Genomic DNA, 12,253 nt, shown 5'->3' with positions numbered 1-12,253 from the left:
CTTTGGAGCGTAGAAGTTTGAGTGGGGACTTGATAGAGGTATTTAAAAATATGATGGAGATAGATGAAGTTGATGCGGATAGACTTTTTCCATTGAGAGTCGGGGAGATTCAAACAAGAGGACATGATTTGAGAGTTAGGGGGCAAAAGTTTAGAGGTAACACAAGTGGGAACTTCTTTACTCAGAGAGTGGTAGCTGTGTGGGGGAGCTACCAGTTGAAGTGGTAGAAGCAGGTTCGATATTTTTTAAAAAATGGATAGGTATATGGACGGGAAAGGAATGGAGGGTTATGGGCTGAGTGCAGGTCGGTGGGATTAGGTGAGAGTAAGCTTTCAGCACGGACTAGAAGGGCCGAGATGGCCTGTTTCCATGCTGTAATTATTATATGGTTATATAATAACCATCCAGAAATTATATTACAGGATGAACAAGCGGGACTAACTCCCTCAAGAGAGATAACCATTCCCAACACCCACATCTCCCTCGACCAATGGAGCACCTCACAACAGGTATTGTTTCTGTCATCAGTCAGACAACCTAATTATTTTCTGTCAATCAGCTTCAAAATGTTCCTATTTTGTTATTTGTTTCCACTTCCTGCTGCTGATTCCCTTCTCATAATACGTTCTTACCCCAACCATCTTCCAGAGCCACAAACTCTACCCTGTGCAGACCTGCCTCTGGCTTCTGACCATGATTCTTTGAACATCCAACTGATGGTTTCCGATTCTAATTCCAGTCTTTAAACGACACTGGTGTTTTCAACTATCCTTTGTTAGTAGGAAAAATGACCCATAAAATGGAAATGAGTCGTGATTATTGAGGTTAACTACCAATGTCATTCTTCCTCATCCAGAGATCTGAGGGGTGAAGAACATGTCAGACAGAACTGCAGTCAGCTCAACTTCTTCAGTCCACAGAGAATTCAAGGGAAACCTCTTCACCCACAGAGTGGTGACTATTTGGAACCCATCACCACAGGGAGAGCGAGAGGTGAATAACAGGGGATGATTTAAAAGGACTGTCGTGGAATTGAATCTCAGCAAAGTCCAGGCGGCCTGAGTTGACTCTCTACTGTGCACTACGTGTGTTATAATTTCACTAAGTACCAGAGACAGAGTTTAAAATAGAACTGATTTATTTGTCACAGATGCAGAATATTAAACTCCAGTCCTATTAAAGGTGAATGTGCAGCAGAAGAAACTCCTCCCATGCCCAGTGACCAGGGTGCAGAACTGGGTGTGGTGAGCAGCAGCAATGATTGCAGAGTTCAGCACCGACAGTCAGTCTCGAAATTGCATTCAGCAACGGTGATGGACACACATCCAGTGAACGGTCTCTCCAGTGTGAACTCAATGATGCACATTTGGTTGATTTGACTGAGAGAATCTCTTCCCAAAGTCCGAGCAGGTGTCTAGAGTCTCCCCGGTGTGAACTGAGTAGTGTGCTCGCAGGTGGGATGACTGAGTGAATCCTTTTCCATAGTCTGAGCAGGTGAATGGCCTCTCCCCAGTGTGAACTCGCTGATGTACCTTAAGTTGAGATGACAAAGTGAATCTTTTCCCACATTCTGAGCAGGTGAACTGCCTCTCACCAGTGTGTACTAACTGATGTCTCAGTAGGTGAGAGGACAACGCGAATCGCTTCCCACACAATGAGCAGGTGAACGGCCTCTCTCCAGTGTGAACTCGCTGATGTGCTTGTAGGTGGGATGACTGAGTGAATCCTTTCCCACAGTCTGAGCAGGTGAATGGCCTCTCCCCAGTGTGAACTCGCTGATGTGCTTGTAGGTGGGATGACTGAGTGAATCCTTTCCCACAGTCTGAGCAGGTGAATGGCCTCTCCCCAGTGTGAACTCGCTGATGTGCTTGTAGGTGGGATGACTGAGTGAATCCTTTTCCACAGTCCGAGCAGGTGAACGGCCTCTCACCAGTGTGAACTCGCTGATGTACCTTAAGTTGAGATGACAAAGTGAATCTTTTCCCACATTCTGAGCAGGTGAACGGCCTCTCACCAGTGTGTACTAACTGATGTCTCAGTAGGTGAGATGACAACGCGAATCCCTTCCCACACTCTGAGCAGGTGAACGACCTCTCCCCAGTGTGAACTCGCTGATGTGCTTGAAGGTGGGATGACTGAGTGAATCCTTTTCCACAGTCTGAGCAGGTGAACGGCCTCTCCCCAGTGTGAACTCGCTGATGTACCTTAAGTTGAGATGACGAAGTGAATCTTTTCCCACATTCTGAGCAGGTGAACGGCCTCTCACCAGTGTGAACTAACTGATGTCTCAGTAGGTGGGAAGACAACGCCAATCCCTTCCCACAGTCTGAGCAGGTGAACGGCCTCTCCCCAGAGTGAACTCGCTGATGTAGCTTAAGATTAGATGACAAAGTGAATCCTTTCCCACAGTCAGAGCAGGTAAATGGCCTCTCACCCGTGTGAACTGACTGATGACTCAGTAGGTGAGCTGACAACGTGAATCCCTTCCCACAGTCTGAGCAGGTGAATGGCCACACCCCGGTGTGAACTCGCTGGTGAGCCATTAGAGTGGATGACTGAGCAGATAAATGGATTCCCCCGTGTAAATTGATAGCATGTCAGTCGGTCAGATGATCGATGAATCTCTCCCACAGTCTGAATAGGAATAATGATCGAGTGAATCACTCCCCACAGTCTGAGTAGGAATGATGATCGAGTGAATCACTCCCCACAGTCTGAGTAGGAATGATGATCGAGTAAATCCCTTGTTCCACTTCTTAAATATCTGGACATAGACAACAAAACAGCGTGTTGTGTTTGACCTCCCCGTAGATAATTTCCTTGTTGTTTTTAACCTGAAAAAGATTTATAGTACATCAATGGGTGAAGGACAATATGTCAGACGAGATTACTTGAGGTGTCAAGGTGTGATCTGGCATCACACTCTTACAGTGAGGTTCAACCCAAGTTGGAGAGAGAAGTCATCTTCCAGCTGGGCACAGTGCAGGTATCTGGAATGACCATCAAACTCTCTGATGATCTTCCTGTGTCTATAAGAATCGGGCATTTCTGCCGTCACCAATCTGTGACCTGGCTCAGTTTGACTCTCTCCATTGGTATTATTCTCTGTTTCCACTGAGCTGCAAGAGTGCCTGTCCGCAAAGTAACTGAACACTCTCACACAAATACCCTTTGTTGACGTGCAGCTGGGATTTTCTTTTATCTATTGTCAATGTGAAGTGCCACAGTTTTGAAGCCATGTAAACGTTTCCTGCCCAGATGAATGGTTGGTCCGCACAGCTGTTAAAAGGAATTAAAAGAATAATCATATTATTTCAGATTCTTGTCACAGTCATAGAAAAGCACAACACAGAATCAGGCCCTTTGGCCCATCTAGTTTGTGTTGAACTATTTAAACTGTCTGCTCCTGTACCCCTGCCATCCAGGTGCCTATACAACCCTCTTAGAAGTTGAAACTGACCTCGCATGGACCAGCTGGGTTTTCTGCTCATTCCACACCCGGATGACCGTCAGTGGAAGAAGTTTCCCCTCATGTTCCCCTTAACATTTCACCTTTCACCCTTAACCCATGGCCTCTGGTTGTAGTCCCACCCAATCTCAGTGGAAAAAGCCAGCTTGCATTTTCCCCATCTATAACCCTCATGATTTTGGTACGTCTCTGTCAAATCTCCCCTCAATCTTCTACATTCCAAGGAATTCCAATTTTGGGGGATATTAACTTGCGAGTGGATTGGGAAAATCAGGTCAGCACTGGATCTCAAGAGAGAGAATTTGTAGAATGTCTCTGAGACTGATTTTTAGAACAGCTTATTGTTGAGCCCACTAGGGGATCAGCTGTACTGGATTGGGTATTGTGTGATGAAACAGAGGTAATTAGAGAGATGAAAGTGAAGGAACCCTTAGGAGGCAGTGATCACAACATGACTGAGTTCCTGTGAAATTTGAGAAAGAGAAGCTGAAATCCGATGTGTCGGTATTTCAGTGGAGTAAAGGAAATTACAGTGGCATGAGAGAGGAACAGGCCAAGGTTGACTGGAAAGGGACACTAGCAGGAAGGACGGCAGAGCAGCAGTGGCTGGAGTTCATGTGAGAAGTGAGGAAGGTGCAGGACAGATATATTCCAAAGAAGAAGAAATTTTCAAATGGAAAAAGGATGCAACTGTGGCTGACAAGAGAAGTCAAAGCCAAAGTAAAAGCAGAGGGCATAGAAGGAAGCAAAAATTAGTGGGAAGACAGAGGATTGTGAAGTTTTTAAAAGCTTACAGAAGGAAACTAAGAAGGTCATTAAGAGGGAAAAGATGAACTACGAAAGGAAGCTAGCAAACAATATCAAAGAGGATACTAAAAGCTTTCTCAAGTATATAAAGAGTAAAAGACAGGTGTGAGTAGATATAGGACTAATAAAAATGATGCTGGAGAAATTGTAATGGGAGATAAGGAGATGGCGGAGGAACTGAACGAGTATTATGCATCAGTCTTCACTGAGGAAGACATCAGCAATATACCAGACATTCAAGAGTGTCAGGGAAGAGAAATGTGCGCAGTCACAATTCCGACAGAGGAAGTACTCAGGAAGCTGAATAGTCTAAGGGTAGATAGATCTCCTGGACCAGATGGAATGCACCCTCGTGTTCTGAAGCGGAGGCATTAGCAATGATCTTTCAAATGTCAATAGACTCTGGCATGGTTCCAGAGGACTGGAAGACTGCAAATGTCACACTGCTACTTAAGAAAGGGGCAAGGAAGCAAAAGGGAAATTATAGACCTGTTATCTTGACATCGGTGGTTGGGAAGTTGTTGGAGTCGATTGTCAAGGATGAGGTTAAGGAGAACCTGGAGGCATATGGCAATAGGCTGAACTCAGCATGGTTTCCTTAAAGGAAAATCCTGCCTGACAAACCTAGTGCAAATTTTTGAGGATATCACAAGTAGGCTAGACAAGGGAGATGCAGTGGATGTTGTGTATTTGGATTTTCAGAAGGCCTTTGACAAGGTGCCACACATGAGGCTGCTAAACAAGATAAGAGTCCATGGAATTACAGTAAAGTTACATACGTGGATAGTGCGTTGGTTGATTGGCGGGAAACAGAGAGTGGGAATAAAGGAATCCCATTTGAGTCCTGACGAAGGGTCTCGGCCTGAAACGTTGACAGTACTTCTCCTTATAGATGCTGCTTGGCCTGCTGTGTTCCACCAGCATTTTGTGTGTGTTGTTTTATAAAGGCATCCCATGCTGGTTGGCTGCCAGTTATCTGTGGTGTTCCACAGGGGTCCGTGTTGGGGCCGCTTCTTTTTATGTTGTATATCAACGATTTGGATTATGGAATAGATGGCTTTGTGGCAAAGTTTGCTGATGATACAAAGATAGGTGGAGGGGCCCGTCGTGCTGAGGAAACAGAGAGTCTGCAGGGAGACTTGGATAGATTGGGGGAATGGGCAAAGAAGTGGCAATTGAATTACAATGTCGGAAAGTGTATGGTCATGCACTTCGGTAGAAGAAATAAACGGGCAGTCTGCTATTTGAATGGGGAGAGAATTCAAAGTTCTGAAATGCAATGGGACTTGGGAGTCCTCGTACAGGATACCCTTAAGGTTAACCTCCATATTGAGTCGGTGGTGAAGAAGGCGAATGCAATATTGGCATTCATTTCTAGAGGAATAGAGTATAGCAGCAGGGATGTGATGTTGAGGCTCTGTAAGGCACTGGTAAGACGTCACTTGGAATACTGTGTGCAGTTTTGGGCTCCTTATTTATGAAAGGATGTGCTGACATTGGAGAGGGTTCAGAGAAGGTTCACTAGAATGATTCTGGGAATGAGAGGGTTAACATATGAGGAATGTTTGACCGCTCTTGGACTGTACTCCTTGGAGTTTAGAAGAATGAGTTTAGAAGAATAGAAATATTTTGAATGCTGAAAGGCATGGACAGAGTGGATGTGGCAAAGTTGTTTCCCATGGTGGGCAAGTCCAGTACAAGAGGACATGACTTGAGGATTGCAGGGCGCCCATTCAGAACGGAGATGCAAAAAAAAAATTTTAGCCAGAGGGTGGTGAATCTATGGAATTTGTTGCCACGGGCGGCAGTGGAGGCCGGGTCATCGGGTGTATTTGCATTGTATTTATAGTGCAGGTCAAGTCGTTGGGTGTATTTAAGGCAGAGACTGATAGGTATCTGAGTAGTCAGGGCATCAAAGGTTATGGTGAGACAGTGGGGGAATGGGAGTCGAGGGGAGATTGGATCAGCTCATGTTGAAATGGCGGAGCAGACTCAATGGGCTGAATGGTCGACTGCTGCTCCTTTGTCTTATGGTGATTCCTGTGTATGTACCCTGGAAGCCTCAAGAAATGATCATGATCATAAATCAGGCCCCAGATAGAAAAGAAAAACCAGCACAGTTTGTTCAGTGTGTCCACAGTACTACAAAAATGTTCAACACGACCCTGCAAGATTTATTCGGTCTCTCCTGCATGATTCTCTCAGCTGATGAAGGGCAGAAATGGAAGACAGAATTGAGATACCAAACCTATCAGGAGTTACAGGTGGGAAACCATAATGAGAATGAACAGACAGACCAGATTATTCAAGCCTTGGAAAGTGCTCCCCAGCAACCTGTGAACATCACTAAAGTACCTGAATGCAAACCTGAGCCTGGGGAATCGGGACCAGACTATTGGGAGTGATTTGTGGCCTGCTACGGCACCTTCGCAGGAGACCAAGCCTTTAATGATGGGAATCTGTCCCCCCAGTTCAATGCCCTACTGCTCCAATGCTTACCAACTAAGTTAGCCAACATGATTAAAACAAATAATATGGCCTGGCCTGGGAATGACCAAAATCGAATGCGACGAGCTTTGACATATCATTAGGACCCAACTTTCGAATCACAATCAACCCCGAAGGGAACTAATATTAAAGGTGAATATGCTCAGCGGGAAGAAGGATGCGAGCGGGCTATATCTGAGGAACAGAAATGGGAGCAAAAACTGGCCAAGGGGCAGGTGGAGACAACAACCCGTTTAGAAACTGACAAGAAGATGCTTCCAACCATGAGTTCCAACCCTCAGGAAGAGCCCAATGTAATATTGCAAGTTGCTGGAAATCCAGTTCCGTTTATGATTGATATGAGTGCAACCACAACCACACTCGATCAGGAAATAGTATCGGAAAAGGGATTCCATCTATCAGACGCTACAATCACTCTGTCTGGGTTCGAAGGCACGGAACATACGTATTCAAGTACCCAGCCACTGCAGGTGGAATTCCAGGATAACCAGTGTGAGGTTTCATTTACAGTCACCACCAGTCGGGGGTATAATCTCGTAGGGAGAGACTTGCTCTGTCCATTGGAAGTCGAGATTCTATGCACAGACAATGCTGCCTGGTTTAGAGAGTATGGAGTATGATCAGAGATTAAGGGAGCTAGGGCTTTACTCTCTGGAGAGGAGGAAGGTAGAAGGAGACATGATAGAGGTGTATAAGATATTAAGAGGAATAGATAGACTGGACAGTAAGCGCCTCTTCCGAGGGGCACCACTGCTCAATAAAAGAGGTCGTGGCTTTTAGGTAAGGGTTGGGAGTTTCAAGGGGGATATTAGAGGAAGGTTTTTCACTCAGAGAGTGCTTGGTGCGTGGAATGCACTGCCTGAGTCAGTGGTGGAGGCAGATACACTAGTGAAATTTAAGAGACTACTAGACAGGTATATGGAGGAATTTAAGGTGGAGGGTGATATGGGAGGCAGGGTTTGAGGGTCACCACAACATTGTTCCATGTTCTTCTGGTTGGGTGGCGATGATCACAGGTTTACGTAAATCGAAGGTCGGTTGCAGTTGGAAAGGGCCAGGACTGAGCCAGACGGCTGCATAGTCTGGGCCGGGAGTATAGGTTCAGATAGTTCTGGTCCCCCAACCTGTGAGAGTGGATGTCAGTGATGTGCATCTGTTTACGTGTATGGGTGTGGAGTAAATAGTGGGGAAGGTTATGGGTCTACTGGCGGGGTGGAGGGAGGTCTGACCCAGGAGGATGGGTCCTAGGGCAGATTATGTTGTAAGCAAGGGAGGATCTCATCCGGGAACAGCTCGATGGTGGGAAGCAGATGGTGATGACGGGAGGCTGTTTATTGGAGTCAAGGCCCGTGCCTCCTGGAGCTCCCCAGGGTGACACCCAATGCTACTTGTCATCGATGTCAATAATCTGGTTGAGAATGTACAGGGTATGGGTAGAGAGTTTGCAGCAAGTAATTGTAAACAATTACTTCTTTTTGCAAGATAGTAAATATGAACAACCCCCTTTCTCTCTCCACACTCAGAAAGGACCAAAAGCTACTTCAGAAGATGAAAGTTCTTCAAATGAGCAAACACTGAGGGAATGTGAGTGACTTTAAAGAGCTGGGACACTGACAGTACATTACCAGACCTGGAGTGATTGCAACTGGGTCTGATAGACATAACTGACAGCTCTGGGCACATTCAGTCTCACCTCAACTATTCCCTACCTTCCTTTGTACAGGTATGTAAAGTCTAATGGACCAGTGTCTGAGTAAGTGAGACTCACCAAACTTTCTCCTGACTGAATCACTGGAATCTCCGAGTCAGATGGGTCCTCTCCAGTTGATGCTCTCAGTCCTCGGGCTGGTTCACTTGTTGCTGTTCCCTCGTCTTCAGTCGTGCTTTGCTTCCAGTTGTGGGTTTTTCTTCAAATAAATCTCTCACAGCAGGTCTAACTTTAACATGGAAGATAATGAATCACGTTATCCATACAAAGGAGAACAAAACACTTCTTTTCACTGAAACCTAAACATTGAAGACAAATATAATGATCTCAGTGAACAAATCGGTAACTGTCCCAGACACATCACAGAACCTGATACGGGATAGGAAGGAGTCATCGTTCAGTCTTGGTCAGATATAAGATGCAGGAACAGAATTAGGGGATTCGATCCATCGAGTCTGCTCCACCACTCAACCATGACTGAGATTTATTCCAACACCATATTCCTGCCTTCCTCCTGTATCCCTGAAGCTACTTAGCAATCATGAATATAGTAATCTCTGCCATAAATATACCCAAATGACAGCCTCAAACCAACCTCTGTGGCAACAAATTCCACAGATCAGCCATCTTTTGGCTGAAGAAATTTTTCTCATCTCAGTTTTAAAGGGAAGCATCTTTATTCTAAGACAGTGCTGTCAGATCACAGACTCTCCGTCTAATGGAAACATCCACTCCATGTCAAGTCAAGTCAAGTCAACTTTTTATGTCATTTCGACCATAACTGCTGGTACAGTACATAGTAAAAATGAGACAAAGTTTTTCAGGACCATGGTGTTAATTACAAAAACTAGATTGAACTACGTAATAAAAAAAAACACAGAGAAAGCTACACTAATCTACAGACCGACACTGGACAGCATAAAGTGCACAAAAACAGTACTCGCATTACAATAAATAATAAACAGGACAGTAGGGCAAGGTGTCAGTCCAGGCTTCGGGTACTGAGGAGTCTGATAGCTTGGGGGGAAGAAACTGTTACATAGTCTGGTCGAAAGAGCCCGAGTGCTTCGGAGCCTTTTCCCAGATGGCAGGAGGGAGAAGAGATTGTGTGACGGGTGCATGGTGTCCTTCATAATGCTGCTTCCTTTGCGGATGCAGCGTGTAGTGTAAATGTCCGTGATGGCGGGAAGAGAGACCCTGATGATCTTCTCAGCTGACCTCACTATCCGCTGCAGGGTCTTGCGATCCCAGATGGTGCAATTTCCGAACCAGACAGTGACGCAGCTGCTCAGGATGCTCTCAATACAACCCCTGTAGAATGTGATGAGGATGTGGGGGGGGGGGGGGAGAGAGATGGACTCTACTCAGCCTTCGCAAAAAGCAGAAACACTGCTGGGCTTTCTTTGCTATAGAGCTGGTGTTGAGGGACCAGGTGAGATTCTCTGTCAGGTGAACACCAAGAAATTTGGCGCTCTTTACGATCTCTACCGAGGAGCCGTCGATATTCAGTGGGGCAGTGGGGAGTGGTCACTCCATGCCCTCCTGAAGTCAACAACCATCTCTTTTGTTTTGTTCACATTCAGAGACAGGTTGTTGGCTCTGCACCAGTCCGTTAGCCGCTGCACCTCCTCTCCGTATGCTGACTCGTCGTTCTTGCTGATGAGACCCACCACGGTGCTGTCATCCGCAAACGATGATATGGTTCGAGCTGTGTGTTGCAGCAGAGTGAACAGCAGTGGACTGAGCACACAGCCCTGGGGATTGCCCTCCCGATCCGGACTGACTCTGGTCTCCCAGTCAGCAAGTCTAGGATCCAGTTGCAGAGGGAGGTGTTCGGGCCCAATAGGCTCAGCTTTCCAATCAGTTTCTGAGGGATGATTGTGTTGAATGCTGAACTAAAGTCTATAAACAGCATGCGAACGTATGTGTCTTTTTTTGTCCAGGTGGGTTAGGGCCAGGTGGAGGTTGGTGGTAATGGCGTCATCTGTTGAGCGGTTGGGACGGTACGCAAACTGCAGTGAGAGGGGCAGCAGGGTCTTGATATGCCTCATGACGAGCCTCTCGAAGCACTTCATGATGATGGATGTAAGTGCAACAGGACGGTAGTCATTTAGGCAGGACACTGAAGACTTCTTCGGCACAGGGACGATGGTGTCGGCCTTGAAGCACGTTGGAATGGTGGCGCTGCTCAGGGAAATGTTGAAGATGTCAGTGAGAACATCTGCCAGCTGGTCTGCACATCCTCTGAGCACTCTACCAGGAATGTTGACTGGTCCAGCAGCCTTCCGTGGGTTGACCCTGCACAAGGTTCTTCTCAGATCGGCCACAGAGAGACACAGCACCCGGTCATTCACAGGAGGGGTGAACTTAATACAAGGGAGAACAAAACACTTCTTTTCACTGAAACCTAAACATTGAAGACAAATATAATGATCTCAGTGAACAGATCGGTAACTGTCCCTGACATGTCACAGAACCTGATACGGGATAGGAAGGAGTCATCATTCAGTCATGGTCAGATATAAGATGCAGGAACAGAATTAGGGGATTCGATCCATCGAGTCTGCTCCACCACTCAACCATGACTGAGATTTATTCCAACACCATATTCCTGCCTTCCTCCTGTAACCCTGAAGCTTCTCAGCAATCATGAATATGTTAATCTCTGCCGTAAATATACCCAAATGACAGCCTCAACCAACCTCTGTGGCAACAAATTCCACAGATCAGCCATCTTTTGGCTGAAGAAATTTTTCTCATCTCAGTTTTAAAGGGAAGCATTTTTATTCTAAGTGCTGTCAGATCACAGACTCTCCGTCTAATGGAAACATCCACTCCATGTCAAGTCAAGTCAAGTCAACTTTTTATGTCATTTCGACCATAACTGCTGGTACAGTACATAGTAAAAATGAGACGACGTTTTTCAGGACCATGGTGTTAATTACAAAAACTACGAACTACGAAATAAAAAAAACACAGAGAATGCTACACTAGACTACAGACCGACACTGGACAGCATAAAATGCACAAAAACAGTATTGGCCTTACAATAAATAATAAATAGGTCAGTAGGGCAAGGTGTCAGTCCAGGCTTCGGGTACTGAGGAGTCTGATAGCTTGGGGGGAGAAACTGTTATATAGTCTGGTCGAAAGAGCCCGAGTGCTTCGGAGCCTTTTCCCAGATGGCAGGAGGGAGAAGAGATTGTATGACGGGTGCATGGTGTCCTTCATAATGCTGTTTCCTTTGCGGATGCAGCGTATAGTGTAAATGTCCGTGATGGCGGGAAGAGAGACCCCAATGATCTTCTCAGCTGACCTCACCATCCGCTGCAGGGTTTTGCGATCTGAGACGGTGCAATTTCCGAACCAAGCAGTGATGCAGCTGCTCAGAATGCTCTCAATACAACCCCTGTAGAATGTGATGAGGATGTGGGTGGGGGAGATGGACTCTACTCAGCCTTCGCAAAAAGCAGAAACACTGCTGGGCTTTCTTTGCTATAGAGCTGGTGTTGAGGGACCAGGTGAGATTCTCCGTCAGGTGAACACCAAGAAACTTGGTGCTCTTTACGATCTCTACCGAGGAGCAGAGTGAACAGCAGTGGACTGAGCACACAGCCCTGGGGATTGCCCTCCCGATCCGGACTGACTGAGGTCTCCCAGTCAGGAAGTCTAGGATCCAGTTGCAGAGGGAGGTGTTCAGGCCCAATAGGCTCAGCTTTCCAATCAGTTTCTGAGTGATGATTGTGTTGAATGCTGAACTG

General features: G+C 46.2%; 1 protein-coding gene across 2 annotated transcripts; it reads right to left on the bottom strand.

Annotated features, from left to right (window-relative positions):
• Nucleotides 1-1,130: 1,130 nt before the first annotated feature.
• LOC132388650 (zinc finger protein 235-like) lies at nucleotides 1,131-8,877 on the bottom strand. 2 transcript variants are annotated; one of them, XM_059961016.1, is made up of 2 exons: nucleotides 8,553-8,877; nucleotides 1,131-3,279 (listed from the first exon to the last, which is right to left on the bottom strand). In XM_059961016.1, exon 2 carries the CDS (start codon nucleotides 2,541-2,543, stop codon nucleotides 1,353-1,355), a length of 1,191 nt encoding a protein of 396 aa, XP_059816999.1. In that variant the 5' UTR covers nucleotides 2,544-3,279; nucleotides 8,553-8,877; the 3' UTR covers nucleotides 1,131-1,352. The 2 variants fall into 2 exon arrangements, with proteins under 2 accessions (XP_059816999.1, XP_059817000.1); XM_059961017.1 differs by having other exon boundaries at nucleotides 1,131-2,834.
• Between the last annotated feature and the right edge of the window lie 3,376 nt (nucleotides 8,878-12,253).

The sequence above is a fragment of the Hypanus sabinus genome, unplaced genomic scaffold, assembly GCF_030144855.1.
Source record: "Hypanus sabinus isolate sHypSab1 unplaced genomic scaffold, sHypSab1.hap1 scaffold_371, whole genome shotgun sequence".
NCBI classification, from domain to species: domain Eukaryota; kingdom Metazoa; phylum Chordata; class Chondrichthyes; order Myliobatiformes; family Dasyatidae; genus Hypanus; species Hypanus sabinus.
The sequence above is the reverse complement of the archived record's forward strand: the minus strand, read 5'-3'. Positions and strand labels throughout refer to the sequence as shown.